Source organism: Vanellus vanellus (genome assembly GCF_965231255.1).
Source record: "Vanellus vanellus genome assembly, chromosome: 15".
Lineage (NCBI taxonomy): Eukaryota > Metazoa > Chordata > Aves > Charadriiformes > Charadriidae > Vanellus > Vanellus vanellus.
In genome coordinates this window covers 9,434,350-9,454,865 of record NC_138920.1, presented here as the reverse complement: position 1 = coordinate 9,454,865, position 20,516 = coordinate 9,434,350, and the positions used below count along the sequence as shown (strand labels likewise).

Genomic DNA, 20,516 nt, shown 5'->3' with positions numbered 1-20,516 from the left:
GGGAATGATATTTTCATGTGTTGCTCAATACCTGAGTTCCTAACGTTCCTGGATTAGTAAGTGTTATGCTTAAATAAGTGTTGTTTCCTTACAGTTTTCAAATATCAATGCCTGTCTTTTTATAAAACTGAAATGTGTGGTTAGAAGAGTTGTATGGGTTTAAGTTCAAGGTGTAGGCTGTGCCTTTCATTGCCCGTAAAGGTCACTCCTGTAAGTAGGAATAGCTATTTGTAAGCAACATTATCTGCCAACAATACAGGTTTCATGGACATTTTGCCTGAGTAATTACCTGCGTTGATACTGTATTCAGTACTGCTATTGCCAGAGACCTTTAAAATGGGTGTAACCATGTCTATTTTCATAAAAAAGAAGAGAAACACCACAGCTTAAGACTGAGGGCAGCAAATTGTGATTCAAGATTCAGCTCAAGCCAAGGATATCATTAGGGATGAATTAAATGCCATTACAAATCAGGAACTTAGAAATAACTTAGAATCACTTAGAAAATTCCTCACACCCTGGAAGTCCATAGATTTCAGGATAGTCTCGGTCTCATGAATGACTGCACCAGTGTAGAGTCCATCCTGCCTCGTAGTCTGTCAGGGCTTTTATCAATGATGGACGCGCTCACAGAGGATACTGGATAACCATCTGATTTTAAAATAAAATGTGTACCGCCAAAACACTAAAATCCAATAAATTCACAAATGACCTCCCAGCTGTAGTGCTGTAAAAATCCTAAACGGAAATTGAAACTCCATCAGGCCTTCACTTCTTAAAAGCAAAGTAGAAAAATACATTGAAAGGGTCGATAACAGTTTGGGCGTGTAGGAGGTCTGCGCAATAAAACTGGCACGTGCTGCCTGGGCGATGGATCCGTAACAAGGAAAAGCCTAATAGCATTTGTATATAGCTGAAGCAGCTTGTGGATGCATGTAGCACATACGCAGAGCTTTCTGTTCAAAAGGCAGAGGCCAAAATCTCAGCTGTGGTCATTAAAGCAACCATCACAGACTGGAAGGGCTGCTCGATTCACTCTCCAGGCAGCACAGCTCATAAACGAGCCTGTTTGGCTACAGCTCACTCTCAAACCTGTCACCAGTGCCAACCCAACCATCTTGCCATGAGACGCAGGCTGCTTTGGCTGCTGAATGGCACGTGTTCACGCTCCACCCAAGGAGCTGGCTAGGGCCTCCTGAGCCTGGGCTGCGTTCCAGGCTGAGGTTGGAGAATTTCTACACGTTGCTCGCTGAAGACGGTAAGGGTGAGGCCCTAGAGGTGCGTGGTGGGGATGTAACTGAGGTCCAGTTGAAGGCATTGTCCCTGCGTGACACTGGCTCCATTCTACTTTGTTTACAGGGCTTTTGATGGAGGAAGAGCAAGATATGAATAAGGGTGTAAAAATTTGAGCTTCAGGGGCAAGGTGCACAGTTCGTGCTGCCTTCTTTGGGACCCTGGTTTAGGTAGACCTGTCTGTGGCCATGGCAGGTGGTCTAGACTTTTGTGTTATGGAGGAAATTAATAGCAAATTACAAATTGTTTGGTTAGATTAGTACCAGATGTTTCACAAAGCACTGTTACAACCATCTGTCCAGCTGCCTTAGCAAAATCCAGTTTGATAATACTGGTCTCCAGTTTGAGAAAATATACTTGACAAAGTTTTCAGTTTTGGAGCAAGTTTTTGTAAATATTTAAAGGTTTATCTGATTAATAGGTCTTTACAATAACTCTGGAAGCACTCTTCTACTTCATGAATACAAGTAGTGTCTTTATACACAGCAGCAGCCTCTGAAGATGGATGACAGCTCTTAGTTTGATTGTCAATTACATGTTTATACTCTGTTTGACGGATAATTTTTTCATGGTGATTTACTCTTCCTCATAATTGGATGTAGCAATTAGAATATCTTACATGTTATGCTGGAATTTTCTACTAATGATGCTGTAGCTGGATGGTCTCTGAGACACCTGTTCCACAGCAGAGTGAGCATGGGAATTAACTCTGCACCACACCAACCTCTTTCTTCTTTTTTCTCCTCTTTGAATCATTTTAGTCTCCTGGTATTGGGGAACTTCCACTGTTTTCCCAGGCTATTCCCTTTCCCCAGTTGATGTTTGTTTGTCTTATCTTTAGCTAGGTTACTTCCTTGCAGATCTGATAGGCTGGCTTGCTATCTTTTGCTGGGCAGCAGCATCCTTCCTCCTTTGTCTCAGAAAACAGATGCTCTGCCGTGTCCCTTTGGTACCCCAAGGAACACTTTTTCATTTCACCATCAATGCAAAAAAATGGCCAGAGATGGAAGAAACATACAGAGAAGCGAGCACCTGGCAGCATTGGCAGCATTGCCCGCGGCCGTGTATCCTCTTGTCCTTGGCCTCTTAAAAACAGCTTTCCCTGCTCACTGTCACAAAGCACGTACTGCAGTAAGGACGAGAGCTCCCAGCCAGACATTACCGCTGGGACAGTACTCGGCATCAGGGTTGATATGCAGAAGAGAGGCATGGCTGTGTGTCTATTTTCCATGTATGGTTATTACACAAGTAAATCAGCTGTAAACACACATCTCCGTAATGAATGCTTGTGTGTCAAAATGCCCAGGTTGCATGGAAAAAGTGGTAGTCTTTGCACGTATGAATAAGGTGCACAATTTTGTAGTTTAAATGACTGAACGCACAGTTACACTTACAAATTCTTGCAGTTGGTGTCTTCCAGCACAGGGGCAGAAGTACAGGGAAGGAAATCCAAACACAGCCGGACTAGTGGTTCCCAAAGTCTCATCTCTATCTCCAACACTGTCAGAGTTGTGCTGCCAACATTTTAATGGGGTGCTCCCAGGAAAGGGTCCCGTATCTGGTGGCGAGCTGGTAGTTTCTAAAAGGCAGATGGATACGAATTTCAGGTTACTTCCCACCATCTGGACTGCAGAAACGCGATGCTGCAAAGCCCCTCTGATGGGTAACAGCTAGGCTGCACTGTCCCTTCTTTGCCTGGTGCAAAAGTGATACCTGCTTCCTCACTGGGCCAGCTGGGGAGCGGGAGAGCTGGCCCCGCGGGGGAGAGCGGCGTGCTGAGGAAGCAGCGACCTGCCCTGAAAGGCAGAAAGCCTGAGCAAGCAGCGGTGAATATAACGTTTCATTGCTGCAGCTGCAAAACAAGGCAACTTTCGTAGATTTTTGTCACTGTGTGTAGATCTGGTTGAAAGCTATAGGAGGTGAGCCGTGTTATTCTTCAGCTATAACGTGACTTATTGGGTTCCTCTGGACAGGAAGGTGTAGCATGTACACACATGTGTGTGCATGTGCATTTTCGTCCCCTACCAGCTTCCCTTGGCCGAAGGAGAACCCGGATACCCGTTCTGAAGAGCCACAATGATTTGATTCCGTTTGTTTGTTTTCAAGTTCTTTGTGAGCAAAAGAGCCCATAAACTTATTTCAAAGGTGGGATCTGGAACGCTTGCTTCTTGGTCTGGAGTCTGGCATTGTTAAAGGGGAGGTCCTACCAGCTGCTGCAATGTCCTCCTGGCTCACTGATGAGCAGGGGAGTTCCCGTGTCCCTGTGCTCGCTGCCATTCCCCTCAGTTTTCTGCAATTATGCTGCAAATTCTGCATTCGTATGCTTAAAAACCTGTATGTTTAATTACATGAAAAGGCTTGTTTGATTTGATTAGCACAGACTAGCAAAAGCATCTGGAGAAAGTATCTTCCAACAGGGAAGCTGTTCTTGACAGGAGAACAGGATTAAGCAGGCATTTAGAGAGTTAAACCCTGGTCTGTTTTGGAGGCATAGCTGGAACCCAGACCTTAGACCAACAGGATCTGTGGTATAAAGCCACCTCAGCTGGTGCAAATGGGCTCCAAAGGATTGGCAGCAAAACTAAAAAAACAAAATCGAGTACGTCTCTTCAGGAGGTGACCAAAGAGGAATGAAAAACTTCTGCTTAGCGTTCGCCTGTGACCCATGGGGCAGAGAGGGAGAGACAGAGAAAAATGAAACAGGATTACAGTCCCAATGCTGTGATTCATTTTGGTGTTGAAAGGGGAAGAGGACGCTCTGAGTTGCCTGCCTAATCACAGGCCGTGACCTGCGTGGCAAGCCTTGTCCGCTTTAGACTCTCCTGTGCTCTGGGACAGGTGACGTTGTGTAGGTTTGACATATCTTTTCTGTTGTCTTTGTAACGCTGCCAGTGTCCTGTGGTCATTTTCTGTTGATTGGGCTCTTGTTCCTTTGGGGGACTGACAGCTCAAATATTCTTTTTCTTTCTTTCTTTTTTTTTGGGGGGGGGAGGGCGGGGGGCGTTGAGAGGGAGGAAGAAGAAGGGAGATCTTAGAAAACAAAATTAAATGCTTGAGATAACAAAGGCTACACCAAAATCTTTAGGATTCACAGCAAAGAATTATGGTTCAGGTCAATTTTGATTTCTAGAAATCAACCTGTTGGTTAAGTCCCAGATCAAAAGTACTGCTTTAAAGACTGGCTCTGTGTCTTGACCTTTGCCATGAAAAAGGCAATGTTGAAAGAGTGGCAGGTCTGGGTTTAAGCATGTCTCACTGTGTGCTTAGGCTTTAAGAAAAAAAGCTGTTCCATGAAGTCTGATTTCCTGCAGGTGTGGTTTTCTGTCTCATCACCTCCACAATCCCTGGCGCCTCCTTCACTCTCTCGAAACCTCTTGCAGACAAGAAGGGGTTTGTGGGCATTGCTTGATCAGCTGCCTGCCCCATGGCATCTCTGCTGAGCTTTCTCACCTTCTCAGCCAGCTCCTTTGGGTCTTTCCCCACTGCACAAACCAAGTGGGAATTAAATTATCTCAAAGACTTCAACCCCTCTTCCAAATCTGGCTGAGAACAGCTGATGAATGAAGTGCTATTGGGGAGGAACGGTGTTGCTGAGGAAAGACAGACTGAGATGGAGGTCTGTTTCCCAAGGAAACTATGCTAAAAAAATAATGCAATTGTGCAAACGTGCCCATAAAGTTTAGTAACCATTTGCAGTCCCTGTGTACAGCGCGGTGTGGAGTGGAAAGTGCTGCTGCTCCTATTTGAGCTTGTGACTCTGCAGAGGACTCTCTGTGTCCCTTGAGCGGTCACTGAATGGCGTGCTGCAGGTCCATCCCAGGTGAAAGGGAGAAAATGGGGCATGTTCCCTGATGGATGTCAGGCTCTTTGGGTTAACTCTGGCCATGTGGAGGGGACTGTACAATGGGGCCTCAAACTTGGCTCAGGCCTTTGTGTTTCTGGAACACAAACAACAACTAACTTTCAGTTTATAATAATCTCAGTATGTATCTATTTACATAGCTGTTTAGTTCGCAAATGTTTCCCATGAAGGCTCTTTCCAAAGCACGTAGAGTACGTAAGGCTATTGCTGTGCTATTGCTGTCCATTTCTCCAGCTTTGGGCTTCCTTTCTGAAGCAAATTTAAGCACCCAAATCCAAGCTGACCAGCAGTCCTGACAATATTTGCAGCTCTAAAAATGAGCACTGGGATTTTTGATATTGTTCCCATTTCTAACTGGCAACCAAGGGAAAGCCCTTGGTGTGGAGAGAATTGACAAAACACATGGTTAAGCGATGGTTGTGACTCGTGTTTTGCCAAGCAGAGACAGGTCAAATGATTTGGGTGGAAACCAAAACCCAGCTCCTATTGGCAACAGGCTCAGCACAGCGATCCCCACCTCCTCGTCTCCTCCGTCACTCCGAGCATGTCCTTGGAGCACCTCACAGCACAGCATGGGGTCGTGCCGGGGGGCCAGCCAGATCTTCAGGGAGAGGTGAGTGAATTACCAGCCTGCCTCCCTTGAGGGGGGAAGAGAGGAGGCGGCCAAGGAGAGGGAAAAGTGAGCCTGGGGATGCTGAGGCTGGGGGGTGCTGCTTTAAACTACACTCTCCGTGCCTCAGTTTCTCTTGCTACACAAATAGCGGGGATGTTCGTTAGTGGGGCTGTGCGGTGGGTGAGGAGGGTGCCTGGGCTGAGTGCCTGGTGGGGAGCAGGGTGCAGGGGAAGGAGGGTGCCTGGGGGGTGCCAGCCCTGCAGCACTGGAGCTGATCCTGCTGCGGGGACGCCATCCCTCGGCCATGCCCAGTGCGGGGCAGAGCTCGGTGCGGACGGGGCAGAGCCCAGTGCGGGCAGGTCCCGGTGCGGACAGGTCCCGGGGCAGACGGGGCAGAGCTCGGTGCGGACAGACCTCGGGGCGGGCGCGGCGGGAGCGGAGCTGTCCGCGGCCGCCGGTGCTGAGCCGCGGTGGCTCCCGCCGCGCTCCCGCGGGCGCGGAACCTGCGCGCCCCCCCCAATCCCCTCCCGCCGCCGCCGCGGGAGCCCCAGCAAGTTTCTGGCGGCGAAGAGCGGAGCGGAGCGGGCTGCGCCGTGGGGATCTTCCGGGAAAGGTAAGGGGGAGCCGGCGGCAGGGGAGGCGCTGCCCCGGGCATCCCCGGGAGGGACACGGTGCCCCCGAGCATCCCCGGCCCTGGGTGTGGGGAGGACACGGTCCCCGTGGGTGTCCCCGGGTGCAGGAGGGCAGGGAGCCCAGCCGCGCTGGCTGTGTCCCCGGGGCTGTGGGAGACACGCTCCCCCAAGGGGTGACAGTGCAGCGGGGCAGTGCATGTCCTGGGGTGGACATGGGGACCGGCAGTGCCCGCCCTGGGTGCGACCTCTACCCCCCGCCTGGGCAGCCTCGGACACCGGTGTGTGTGTGTGAGGGACACATCTCATGGAGAGCTTTAGGGTGCGCCTGTGCATGGGGTTGCACCCCCTCTCAAGGGGACTTGCAAGAGTGCGGGGTGGCTCACAGGGGAGGCAGAAAACAGATTTGTTTTGTCTGTAACTGATGGGGATGGGCAAACCTGGTAGAGGAGAACTCTTTAATCCACAAAGTTATTTTGGTAGGGGACTGGGGGCTGCCTTTCTGTCCTTCAGATACTGAGCAGTCACTCAGCTATGCTCTTTGGCTCCTATGACTTTTTAAGGCTTGCTTTATTTGCTAGGCAGGCAGCAGTGTCTAAGCTTCCCCTGTGCTAGGAATTGCAGAAATCGATTCCTGCTATTTACTATTGAAAGAGACTGGAGGTCAACTGAGTTTCCAGGCTCATCAGGTTTCCTCTTCCTCTCCAAGAAAGGCTCTGGCTTTGTGGTGTGTTGGCTGAAGGAAAGCAACTGTCCAAGTCTGGAGAGGAAAAGGGCAAAACCAACAATCACACAAAATAAAATGTATGGTTTTTCAAGTAGACAGTGCATGGGATCAGGCCGGTCCAGCCATGCCGGTGTTTCCCCGGGTGCCAGATATGGATGTGGGGTGTAGTTTTAAGTTTGATCCCTCCTGTGAACACAAGAATAGGATCTGGGATGCAGAATACAAGGGTTTCCCGGTAATGTACCTGTGGCAGCAGCTGCTTGGAAAACTTCATCTCATTTTGAAGTCTGATTAAATTGAGGGGAAAGGAGCTTTCACAGTCTGTCTCTTCTCAGAACAGAGTCTGAGCGATGGAGCTTAAATCAAATTCAACAGCAGCTTTGTATGCCCAAAGACTACGTGGCCAAGCAGTTTGATTTTAAGGGGCTGCGTTGTGCTGGCTGGGTAGCCCCAATGAGACATTCTCGCTTGAAATCTCTCCCAGAGGAGTTACAGATTCAGTCTTGATTGAGCATAGTCACATTTTTGAAATGTTTTTGAGTTGGAAAAAAACTCCAGCAGCTGTTTCTGTCAGAAATTAATGGGAATGTGTTTAGTACCTGTACTGATGCTTCTGCAGCTTGTGACCCTCCCTGAAACATGACAGCAGGGGGGGAGGCTTGGGCAAGCTGCGTCCCCCTCTGTCGCGCACCTGAGGGAGCAGCTCAGAGAGAGGGGGGGCCTTTGGGTGGGTTTCCAGCAGGCAAGCAGAACCAGAGCAGGTTTGTGAGTTGGCCGGGAAGCAGGTTACGCACTGTTGTTTCCACAAGGGTAAAGACCATGTAAGCATCTCCTGCGGCCAGGTGTGAAGAGGTCCCAGCATCCCCCTCACGGAGGAGCTCAGACAAGTACACCACCTTCTAATTCCTCTGGGAGGGAAAGGCTTTACAAGGCCCCAGTGAAAGCAGCACGGGAAAGTCTGAGATTTTTGCAATAGTTTTTGGACTGGTCCCAGCTTCACTTGCCTGTACGCTGCACACAGCTACCGTAAGTTTACAGGACCTAGTTTATGATTTGCTTTCAGACCCAAAAATGATAGCTCTCCATATTTCTGTAAAACTGAATTATTGTCCATGTGTTAATGACATCAGCATACCTATCAGTGCAAGAGATGCATTTTTATCATTTTCTGTATTACAACGAGAGACGTGTACTTTACGAATAGCTCAAGCACAACCATAAAAACCAGGCCTATCCCGAGTAATATGTCAGAAACAGAAGTTCCTCTCCCCTGGATTATTGTTACTTTTTGCCAGCTTGATCTCATGGGACACTTGTAGCTCCCCTGATGTATTGCGGGATGGAGACCTGCCAGGGATCTGAAGGAAATAAAGTCCTGCAGGCTTTGCCAGTTCTCTCCTTCCTTTGCTGCGTGTGTGCATGCACGCTGAGGAGCAGGAACAGTTCCTTCCAGACTGTTTATGCAGGGCCTTGCCCTGTCTCGTCACCAGTGCAGCTGTGTGACCACAGTCCCTCCTTTTTCCCAGGCTCCATGTTCTTAACACACGTATGCTTTGCTGAAGCCTCTCGGAGCGGTGGTGTGCGTGTGCTGTGTTCAGTGTGCCTGCTTCCAAGGGCTCTTGAGGAAGAATGAAATATGGCCTAGGGGAGAACTATGCATTATGAGAATTTCAGGAATGATTTGCTCAGCCCTAAATAAAGGTTGTTTCCAATTAGGTTAATGAAGGGCGTCATTCTCATGGCCAGAGTTACTCATTCTGGTACAGGGAGGTATAAATCACCGGTCCGTGTACCACGGGCACTCTTTACCCTCCAAAGAGCATAGGAGAGTAAGGGAGATTGTTTTCACCGTGTCCATTTTTTATCTGTTTGTGGTTAAGGGGAAGGAAAGATTCACTTTCTCAAGAAATTCTGAAGAGAAACTTAGAAGCTGATGACTATGTAGCAAAACCTCCTCCCTCTTTCCCTTTCCACATCCACATCGTCATACTGTGGGTCTAATAACTTGCTGGTTTTCTAATAAATTTAACCTTAGCATCAATTAAAATGCTTTGGCACACAAGCAAGGGAGAGGTGGGCTCCTAAGGACATTCATCATAGAAAGCACATTGAGATTGGATTTTCGTTAGCTGAGAAATTAAATACTCTGAAGCAGCTTTTTCACCCTGACAATTATGAATAGGCATCAGAGTGATGTTCTCACCCTGCCCTGTCTGCTCCTGCACGTGCTGGTGAGGAGGAAAGCCCATTTCCTCACAAACCTTTTAGAGGGTGGCCTGAAAAAGGGAGAAGTTGGGGTGCAACTTTTCTGCTTCCTTGTGATGGAGAATTCTTGTCTGATAACATCCCATCAGTACCGCCTGCTCCCTTCAGTTAAAGCCTTAGATCCCCTAGTTGTCTGTTGTGCAGCCGACAAACTTTAGTTTTCCGCTAAAGTCCAGATTTGCCATTGCTGCTTTTTCTTAAGATAAAATGACTCCCAAAGTTTTAAACAAAACCTGAACACAAGCCCCATTTATTTTGGTATTCTTTATGAGTCACTGCATAGTATGGCGAGGATTTGAGGCTTGGGACAAGGTTTGCATGGAGCAGGTGAAGAAAGGTCAGGAAATGTTTCCCTTTTTCCTGCTAGGGATTTCCAGTGCTTGTGTCCAACAAGTTGGGATTGTCAGTGAAAATCCCAAGGGAGAACCTGAGTCTCCACTGGACAGTCGATAAAGGGAGAAATTCAGCTTCAATCCTGGGTGCGAAAGCACTTGGAGTGCTTGCAAGGGGCTCACATCGCAGGATCAGTACCAGGAACATCCTTTTATTGAAATGATTGATCTCGTAAAGGGAGAAAACAATCATCTCCCACCTGCTGAGCAGCTGTGCTCACCTCCTACGTGATGTTGTAGCCTCTCTGCGATCAAACAGCGTGTGCTCGATGCCCAGAGCGTGGCTTGCACTGAGCTGCAGGAGGGCAGCGGTTGGGCTGGTTTCTGCAGGCTGCCCTCGCAGAGGGAGCACGCCGAACCCATGGGGCCTGGGGCTACCCAGCTCCCGCAACAGGCAACAGCAGTTTTGCTATTGCTTTAAAATCTGCTGGAAGATGGGGCTGGCACAGAGCGGGGGGAGGAGGGACAGCTTAAAGCTGCCTGGTGTCACATCTGTGCTGGTGCCTCTGGGATTCATGGGCTCCACTCAGGATTCCTGTCGATTCCATTCCCCAAGCTCCCAGGGAACAAATGGGAAGGGCCACCCCGGCTGGACACCGGCGCATCCCAGTGCCTCAGCCGGGCAGGCAGGGATGAGCTTCCCAGAGCTGCAGGTGCCATCAGTCATGCTGAGGACACAGAGAGGGGACAATCACCTTCAACATAAGCCTGTAAGTGAAAGCCTGCGAGCAGGTGGGGAGCCGAGCAAACCGAGTTACTCCGAGATGCTCTTAGTGTGGTGCAAGCGCAAAAAGATCAGGCAGTGAATTGCTTCCCTGGGTATCCCCTGCAGGCTGAGGAATGGCATGCAGCTTCCCAAGTTAATATTAACTGGGTTGGATCCCTGCCTAAACCTTTCTCCTTCGGAGCAGAGCTCAAGGTGGGTCTTGGCCCATTGCTGCTCAGACTCCAACCTTGCATGCCCTGGTATTTATGTTGTGTAGACATTTACAGGGACGGCCAGGGAGTTTGCACTCTGCCCAGAGCAGTTACAAAGCCCAGGCGAGCGGATGGAGGTTACAGTGACTCCTCATAACCTTCTCATGAGCAGCTTCTGCTGCTGCGGGGCCATGCTGACGGCGCTTGGTGCTCTGCACTGTGACCAGGCACGATGGATAGGGAGAGGGTAGGAGGGGTGTAAAGCAAGCACCTTGTGATTTATGTTTGCTAAGAAAAGCAAAGTGATGCAGCTGAACTGTATCACGCAAATGAGAACATTCAGATGTGTTAGGGTGGCCCAAGGCTACCCCAATGCCAAAGCAGGACCGAGAGAGCAACGTCCACCAGCCAGGAAAGCGTAAGGCAAAGCCATCAGGGGAGTACGTACCCGCAAAGTGTGTGCTGCTTTGGCAAGGAGAAGTCGTCCAAATCAAGTTGCTGCTCTGTACCAACACTATATTATTTAAAGTAGGAAGCCTCTAAGATGCAAATGTTAATATTTTTCTTACATATTTTAGCAGGAATTATTAAAAGGTAATGAATTTTTAATGCTGAACATCAAAACTGCTGGTACATAAATAGAAGTAAGGATGTATGAGAAATGGCCGTGCTGTATTTGTACGTACTGGTAACAAGACAGGGGACATTTGACATGTTCAAGCAGCAAACTAGCTGTGTGGCTGTCGGCCCGCCGGGGCGATCCCACTGCTTGGCGCTTTTTCCCATAGGTGCTGGCCCATGGAACCCCAAGGGCTAGAAGCCTCTTCCAAGCTGGCAGATAACAGCCCGAGTTTAGTTTCTTGGTAAAGCACACGCTGCTGTTAAATGAATGCTTTGCTTTGCACAACAAAAGATTGGAAAAATCCCAGGTGTGGTGGTCATCTCTCCGAAAGTAAAGGTTGTGGCAGGAAGCTCTTTTGTACTAGGAAACCCAAACAACAGTGGTTAGACCTCCCGGCTATGCGGGTTTGCCTTCACGATGTCCACACGGTGCTACAGACCAGACTTCCCAGAGCCCGGCAGGAGGGTGGGGCATTGCAAACCAGTACAGTGTCTCTTCCTCATCACCAAAAGCCAATGGATGAGTTGGGGAAGGAGGCAAGCGTGCTGCACAGCTTCCAGAGAGCCTCTGTCAGTTTAGCAGGATGATGTAAATGGAGCCTAATTTAAAATCACATTTGCATCAAGCTGTCAAACCAAGTAACCTGGGCAAAACGTGTCTCAAGGATGTGAGAGCTTGCCAACAGCACAAGGGCTTTGGCCATGTCTACTAGAGCGAGCGAGCCAAAACCTGGCGTGCTGTCGCTCCTTCTGTCTTCAGTGTGTGACACCCCTTTCTGTGTAGCGCACACTTGTTGGGACTGTTTTGCTCAGAGCAGTCCTCTTGCTTTCCACCGTCTGTGTTCATCAGGGGAGCAGGAAGCAGCCAGGGAGGCCAGCAGTTCAACAGGGCGAATTGAGAACCATGGATGACCATTGCAGCTCCCATTAACTAAATTAACCAGCATCCTGCCTGGCCTGCAGGGGCAACTCCATCGTACTCATGCTATGTAGGCACCGACCATAAAAGTATTTGATTGCTTAACATCAGATGCTTGAGACAGACTGAAAAGTAGCAACTGAGCTGTAACCATCCCATAGGTTGTGTGCCCACCTAACACAAGAAAACCATGAAGGAGACCAGATGAACCGTGGTCCGTCAGTACTTGGCTGTATGGGCCAGTAACAGAGAGTGAAGAACTATTGGCAGGATCTCTTGGCAGTTTAACACCAATTAGGGTCTTAAAATGCATTTACACTCGAAGCTAATTTACTCATGCTTCAAGTAATTACCTCCATCTGTCTGAATGCAGCCTTGGACGTGACGCGGGCATTTTCGCCTGGGTACAGATAACAAGGGGTAGTTGTTCCGTTTGTGGAGTCCATGTCAGCAAAACTCACGGAGGCAAAGGCTCCGTCTCCCACAGCTCTTGGTCCATGCGATAGCTGCGGAGCCGCCTGCCAGCAGCTGGAGGTCAGGCAGGGATCTGTGCTGGGGATAGTGTCGTATTCACTTCCTCCCCGTAAGGCCAAACCTGTTCCCTCTTCCAGCTCGCAGCGTGGCCCCGTGAAGGCTAGGCTTTGGGGCAGGAATAAGCAGCCCATTGCTGCTTGTCAGGGTCAAACCATGCGGTGGCTGGCCCCAGCTGCCCTCCCCTGCCCAGCCCCTGCTCCCGGCGGGGCACTGCGTGCGGTTCTCCCGCAGCGCGCAGGTAGGGACCTTGGGGAAGGAGGCAGGAACACTGCATGCATTAAACAGCTCAGCAAGCAAGCTAACAGCTATTGAAACATATAATTAAACCATTATTTTCTCTCGCCCCCTCTCTTTTTTTTTTTCTTCACCTGAACAAAATATTTTTCCATTTATTTGTTATCAGTGAAGGGAGTGAATATACTGAAACACGTCTGCTGTTCTGCTCTACTACCCCCTATTAACTTCCTAAGCACTTGGGGACCTTTGGCTCAGCTGCATGAAATAACAGGGAAACTAATTAGGCCGATAAAACTCAGTGATTGAGTCAGGGACCCTGAGAAAGGGAATGACTTTGTACTACTATTTCTTTTTGTTGTTAATACATGTGTTCACCCTCAAGCTCTCCACCGCCTGCACTGCTGGCAGCACGGATCGGATTCAGTTACAGTGGGGAAGGAAGGTCCCAGCCAGGAGCAGTGATGATCGGGGTGACAATTCCTTTCTGTCCCCAGCTGTGGGGTCTCCTGGGACGGGGTTTGATGAACAGCTTGTTGCGAGTCCCCTTGTCTGTATGGGCCCTTCTCACACACACCGTGCACGTTTCACAGCAGAGGCAATTCATATGCTGCCGGGATGGCACACGAACAGGTCTGGGCTGCATCGCAGAGCGAGTTTGGGCCAAGTCTCTCTGCTGATGTGGACACAGGGACAGGCAGAGGCACGCAAAGGATGGGGTAAGCTGGGAGGAGGTGGGGGGACTTTGCAGAACACGAAGCCTCCAGCTCCGGGCAGCCGGTCCCCGTGTCCAAACGCGCAGCGCCTGCCGCGGTCAGCACATGGCCGAGACTTGCAAAGAAAATTTAGATCCAAAGACTAATGCTAATCAGTCAAAGACTAATGCTAATCAGTAAAATCTGTAATTGGAGAAGTGGTCATCAAGCGAGATTACCAGCCTGATCCCGTTAGCGGCCCCCTGCCCAGCCGGTTGGGTCAGCGCTGCTCAGCGTTAATGGAGCCACCTCCTGCAGTGGTGGGGCCCGGGGGGTGGCACGCTGCTGGCTTGGTTGTAGCACGGTGCCAGGAGCGTGTTGCAGAGCTGTCCTCCCCGGGAAGCGAGGAAGCTGAGCACTCCTTGATTAGCCAAAATGCGCTCTCACTTGTATTTGTATCTTGCTTTGCAGATGGGAAATGCATCCAATGCCTCGGTGTTCATTTCCACCTTATCGGAGAGAGAAGACCTGATTTTTGGCACGCTCTATTTAGTCTTTGGTAAGGAAAGACAGCCTGTTATACCTCTCCCCCTCCTTTGGGCAGCCCAGGTGCCTGCCTGCCTGCCTGCCTGCCTGCCAGAGACGTTCAGGCCTTTTGCAGTCACAGATGCTTCCACAAGTGTTCAGTCATTAGCAGAATAATCAAACTGGCCCTTCCCACATTAGCCCTCCCCACCACTACTCAAAAGGCTGATCTGGCCAAAGCTTGATGGTGGCATTCCTCTCTCAGGGGAACTGCAAGCACCAGTTATGTGTTTAAATATTTGGAAGTTGAAGAACAACCTTTCAGTGGTGTGTAGTAACTCCTACTGCAGCCACCTGATGTGACGGGGACTCTCTGTTAGCGTGGCCAGCTTCATGACAATTGAAGGTGATTGGGACCTCCAGCTGGCCCTTGCTTTCAGCAGAAGATGCTGCTGAGTGTCCTGTGGTTTGGAGTTAGTGGCACCAGAAAGCCAGTGGGCAAAATTGAGGGGCTGGGACATGCTCTGAGGTGGCCCAGCTCTGGTTGGTGTGAGCCAGAAGTGATTGATGGGCAGGGAAAAACCTTCCAGTTTCCTGAGCCTGGAGCAAGTTGTCTCCCAAATGCCAGAAGAGTTTTTCATGCCTCTGAAGATGGGGGACCCAAGGGATGCTCATGTCATTGGGACTGCCAGCAGTCCTATAGGCACCTAGTTAGTAAAGCTAATCAAATGTACTTAGTACAGATGTGAGACTAGCTCTGTGGGAAAAAACGCCTCGTGAGGCTGGAAACAAGGACAAACGTCTCAGTGCTCTACCCTCCAGCAACTCCAAAGCCCCGGATTTGGCCAGGTCTTGTGTGGGAATCCTATTCCTGAGAGGAACTTTAGTGTTGGCCATTCAGCGGCTTTGGAAGCTGGTTCTTACCATGATATTTAATTTACAGCCTAATCCATTAGGGAGAAACTCTCATCCTACCCAACCTGCCCCAAGAGCAGCAAAGATTCCCCTTCTGAGGACACTGAAACCTCTTTCCAATGAAAGCACAATTACATAATTAAAAAAAAAGAGAGAAAGCCCTTGTTATAAAATTTTAATCACCATTGTTGTGTTTAAATACACTAATAGCAAACAAAGAGCCTTCTTTTGTTTAGTCTGGGTTTTCCTTGATCTTCACAATGTCTTTCTTCTTGTTTATTTTGTTACCATGATATTGGACAACACAGACTCACAGGAGTGACATTGCCAGAAAGAAATTAAAAAGGCGAAGGGGCCCAGCTCCTTGGCCTCACATCAGAAGAGCAATCGCACAAAGCTCCCGTTATTTATCTAGCTGGAAGGAAGTGCCCCCCTTGCTCCTTCCAGCTGGAAGAAGTGAGTCTGGCCAGATCCTGCACCCAGAGCCCATTGCAGTCTCATCCCATCACTGCCCTCTACCAAATGCCTCTGCGGGATCTCAGGAAGGGGAAGGGATAAAATTCAATGTAAAGCAGCTCCAGATGTGCTCACAGAGCTCTGCAGGTCCCATGGGCTCCCCTGCTCAGCCCGCTCTGGAGAGGGAAGCCTGGAGCCCTTTCCATCCTCTGTAGACATCTCCAGTGTTTGCTTCTAAACATCTCAAGATGATCCTGGCTCCTTTCCCGACTGTTACAGACAGCACTGTTCTTCTGCCTTCTCTGCAGGCATCGTGTCCCTCTCTGGGAACTCGCTGCTTCTGCTGGTGGCCTATCAGAAGAGGTCCATGCTGAAGCCTGCCGAGTTCTTCATCGTCAACTTGGCCATCAGTGACCTGAGCATGACAGTGACACTCTTCCCCTTGGCTACCTCCTCCTTCTTTGCACACAGGTACCTTGTGGAAGTGGCTCTGCACTGGCCAACGGCCCCGGGTGCGGTTTGTAGACTTTGTCTTGAAACGGGGAGATCCTGACAGGGGTCTGTAGGGACCCAGGGAGTCAGTCTGGTGGCACTGGGGCATGGTGTACCCTCACAGACATCCGTCCCACAGCAGGTTGCTTTGCTGTTCCTTGTCCCTCTGGTTTATGACATAGACCTGCTGTAAAAGGGGTTTGGTGGTGGGTTTCTGAGCTGGCACCCACATGGCACAGGGGCTGCAATGGTGTGTGCCGGCATGAATTAGGGCAGCTCCCACCCCCGTGGCTCCGTCTGTGCCTGTCACTGGGATGGTCAGGGAAAAAATTAGGGACAAGGTCATGCCCATGCTTTCTCGGGCAATCAGGCGCTGGTATCCGTGCAGCCGTTGCAGCCACCCTACAGACAGTCGGCTTTACTTCTGGTGTGGGACCAGTGGCTGAGGCCCCACCACCCACTGCCGCCAGGAGAGCGGGCTGGGGAGCAGCCAGCCTTCCTGCAGGGCAGGGACCACGGGGAAAACTCCTGTCCAGCTGAGCGGCGGGGGCTGCCAGGCAGCCGCCCCGGGCAGAGGGGAAGGGCCGGGTTTCCCCGCAGGCTTTCCCTTGCAGGTGGCTCTTCAACCAGGCGGTGTGCACCCTCTACGCCTTCTGCGGGGTCTTGTTCGGGCTGTGCAGCCTCACCAGCCTGACGGTGCTCAGCACGGTTTGCTGCCTGAAGGTCTGTTACCCGGCATATGGTAGGTGCTGGGAAGCGTTATCTGATCTATACTTACACCCCTCTCTGTTAACATGACCCTTTTTTTTTTTCATGGGCCAGATCCACCTCTTCTGGGAAACCTTTACCCCCGGGCAACCTATTCCCAGTCAATACACTGGTGCAGCGGATTCTGAAGGCTTTTATCACTCCTGTATTCACCCCCCTCCACCATCGTGGGGCTATGGAGCCCCGGCACCCTGTGCCCATGGCCGTAATGCATCTCAGCCATCCTCTGCTTCGCTCTAGGGCTCAGGAGCGTCACCTAGAAAAGTGTGACGGGGGAGGTTGTCCCCCCTCTGGAGAAAAGCCCCCGCTGCCGTATCACGGCAGGTTGCAGAGTTTCGCACGTCCATGCACAGGCTTGAGCTTAGACTAGAGCAGACTGCGTCTGGGGAGCCACAAGCTCTGGCAGTGCGAGGAAGAGCTGCTTTCCCTTGTCCCTGGTGGGAGAGCCACAGGCCAAATGTATTTAATTCACTGAAATAATTAATACGGGAGGGCTGGGTTTGCAGTATTATAGCTCAATTCCGTAGCCCTGTTTTCACCTGGACTTCCTCCGCAGAGCTAATGCGAATGTTTACAGGTGTAAGCTTGGGCAGAAGCTCTTTGGAGAGGGCATGCGGTGCGGAGAGCACCTGGGAAGCGAGGGGACACAGGGGTGTCCCCTACACACCTACAGCTCCTCCTATTTGGAGTTGCTTCTTAATTTCCTCAGCTCAGCTGCTAATTCTCCCATCTAGCACCTATCTTCAGAATAGACTTTGGATTAAAGACCAAAAATAGAAATAAAATGGGAAATCAAAGATATCAGCATGATTTGCAGACCAGCACCCCAGGGCGCACCCTCACCCCCTCTCCCACCGCTCGCTGCCCGTCTGCCCCGAGCCTGTGGCTGCTGCCAACAGCCAACACGCTTTGCCCACAGCAGCTCACAGTGCGTGAAGGATGATGCTGGAGCAGGGTCACCTTGGTTATGTGCCACCACAGCACCTCAGGAGATCACTAAAAAAGTGGAAGGAAAGGTAAAGATAAAAGCTGGCAGTTAAAAGGCAGCCCAGGTGCTGGTGGCTTTTCCCTGCGCAGGTTCTGCTCTCTAGATGAGCCAGCGCTTGGCAGCCTGGCACGAGGAGCTTATCTCCCCGTTTTCTGTGAGGAAATGGCTAATCTCAATGTGCTTTTAATTGCTTAGTTTCAAAGAAAAATGTTACTCCTGTGTATGGCTGAAGATTTAGCACTTTATACTGAGCTCTTAGAAGTTCAGGGAATTTTAGATTTGATGGGGGATGGGACAAAAAGATAAAAACCCACCTCCCTCAGTGCTTCAGCCTCCCAGAGAGGAAAAGGTCCTTCAAATGACAGTGTCTGGGGTGGCTTTGAGCAGTGCTGGAGCCAGCTTTGCCTGCCCCGTGCTCAGGCTGCTGCAGCCAGGCAGCCTCCATCCCTCTGTCCCTCTGTCCCTCCGTCCCTCCATCCCTCCATCCCTTCCTCCTGGCTGCCCATGGGTGCAGCCGTATCCCCGTGGGGCCGTGTGTGCAGTGTCCCCCCCCACGGTGCCACGAGCAGCCACATGACCCCCCGGCAATTCCTCCCGAAGCTGAGAAAGGCTGCACCACTGATCCTGCCGCTCACTGCCTGGGTTGGGGCAAACCCTTATGGCTCTTGTGGCTCCTTGCTCCGGCCGCCTGCCCAAGGGGATGGGAGGATGCCCGCACGTCCGGGGCCCTGGGGAGAGCGTTGGCATGGCTCTGCCCGCGCCATGGCTGCAGCACTGCCCTGCTGTGCACAGCATCTCCTGCCCTGCTGTGTCCCAGCGTGGCTGGCCTCGTCCCCAGCGCTGGATGTGCGGGCAGCTCGGGGTCACAGCCCCTCTCTCCGCTCCCCCTCGCCCATGGGAAGCCATCCTCACCCCGATCCCTCTGCCGCAGGCAACAAGTTCTCGCCCTGCCATGCCGGAGTGCTGCTGCTGTGCGTCTGGGCGTACGCCCTGATGTTTGCCACGGCCCCCCTGGCTGAATGGGGCAGCTACGGCCCCGAGCCCTATGGGACAGCCTGCTGCATCACGTGGAACGCCTCGAGCAGGGAGGCCACGCTCTACATCCTCGCCCTCTTCATCTTCTGCTACCTTCTCCCCTGCCTCCTCATCCTCGTCTCCTACTCGCTGATCCTCTGGACGGTGCGGGTGTCCCGGAGAGCTGTTAAGCAGCACACGTCCCCCCAGCGCAGAGCCCACAGCGTGCACAGCCTGGTCGTGAAGGTAGGGGTGGTTTGGGGGTGTGGGGGTCTCGAGGTGTCCCCTGCCCCAGCCCACTGCCCCACGGGCAGGTGAAGGCGGCAGGACCCCTTCTGCCAGTCAGCGGTGTCTGCCACTCCTGATGAATTCTCCAGGTGTTTGTATCGGTGTGGGTAATAACACATTTCTCCTCATTTAAAGCCATCAGGTGGAGGAGTTTTCATTTTAAATTACATTGGAAAAGATCATAAAAGGAGCTTGCATGAGTCATTGTTCCCCAGACTACAAGCTAATACTATAATTTACCAAGGATATGTCAAAAAAAAAAAAAAAAGTGGATACCCTTTAAAAAAACCCAAACACGAAAGAAAACAGCTTGCAAGCCTGGCCTCAAAGGAAATGTTCGTGTCTGCCTAGAGGAGGGGGGTCTGAGCACGGCCCACTTCCAGAGCCTCTCGGTCGGTCTGCGCCCCGGCGCACAGATCGCTGGAGGGATCTGAGTGCTGCCAAAAGGCTGTTGGAGTCTGACGCTGGCCCAGCCGGCTCGCTGGGTGCTTCGTACCCCTCTGCTGTGGCAGGCTGAGGCAATTCCCAAGTTTCCGAGGTGGGATGGGGCACGAGTCACCTGAAGTGAGCGCAGGTTTATGCGCCCACGCTGGGACGTGCTGAGTTGCTGCCCTGATGCCTGACAGCCCGATGCTCCAGTGCAACAGGTCCAGAAAGCTGAGCACCGTTCCCTGGGGATGTGACTGACGGTTCGGGGTCCCATTGCACGTGGCAGTGGTTGTCAGCATCAGGCTGGGCTTTGGGGGGGGTCAGCATCCCACGCGTGCTACAGGAGGTTCACAACACCGCCATCTCCATCTCCTTTCCTTCCAGCTGAGCATTGCTGTGTGCCTGGGGTTTCTGGCTGCCTGGACCCCTTATGCCATCGTCGCCCTGTGGGCAGTCCTCGGTGATGCCAGCCAGGTGCCAGCGCTGGCCTTTGTGCTGTCGGCCGTCTTTGCCAAGTCATCGACACTCTACAACCCCCTGGTGTACCTGCTCTTCAAGCCCAACTTCCACAAGTTCCTCTCCAAAGACATGGTGCTCCTCCAGGCCATCCGCACCTTCTTCTGCTGCGGCTGCCCGAGTGCCACGCTCCAGCCCTTCCCGTCCCCAGGCTTTGGTGACCACCCTGGGGCTTGCAGAAACTGCAACGACACTTTTGAGTGTTTCAGTAACTACCCCAAGTGCTACAAACTCCCCCAGGCACCCGGCAGCTCTCCCCAGCGCGCTCCCCTGGCTATCCTGGCCGATGGAGCTGCTTGCCAGCCAGGGCTGAAGAGGACAGTGCAGGTGATGGTGCTTGTCACACGGAAGAGGTCAGGCCTGGGCGCTGCAAATGTAGTGGGAGAAGCCCTGCCCTCGGATATCATGAAAGACCTTCTCTGA

General features: G+C 51.4%; 1 protein-coding gene across 1 annotated transcript; it reads left to right on the top strand.

Annotated features, from left to right (window-relative positions):
• Positions 1–14,173: 14,173 nt before the first annotated feature.
• On the top strand, positions 14,174–20,516 carry LOC309678033 (opsin-5-like; the record flags this gene model as incomplete). The annotated part of the gene is made up of 5 exons (XM_082490952.1): positions 14,174–14,261; positions 15,907–16,069; positions 16,705–16,832; positions 18,778–19,106; positions 19,962–20,516. The coding sequence occupies 5 exons, from the start codon at positions 14,174–14,176 to the stop codon at positions 20,514–20,516; spliced, it is 1,263 nt and encodes a 420-aa protein (XP_082347078.1).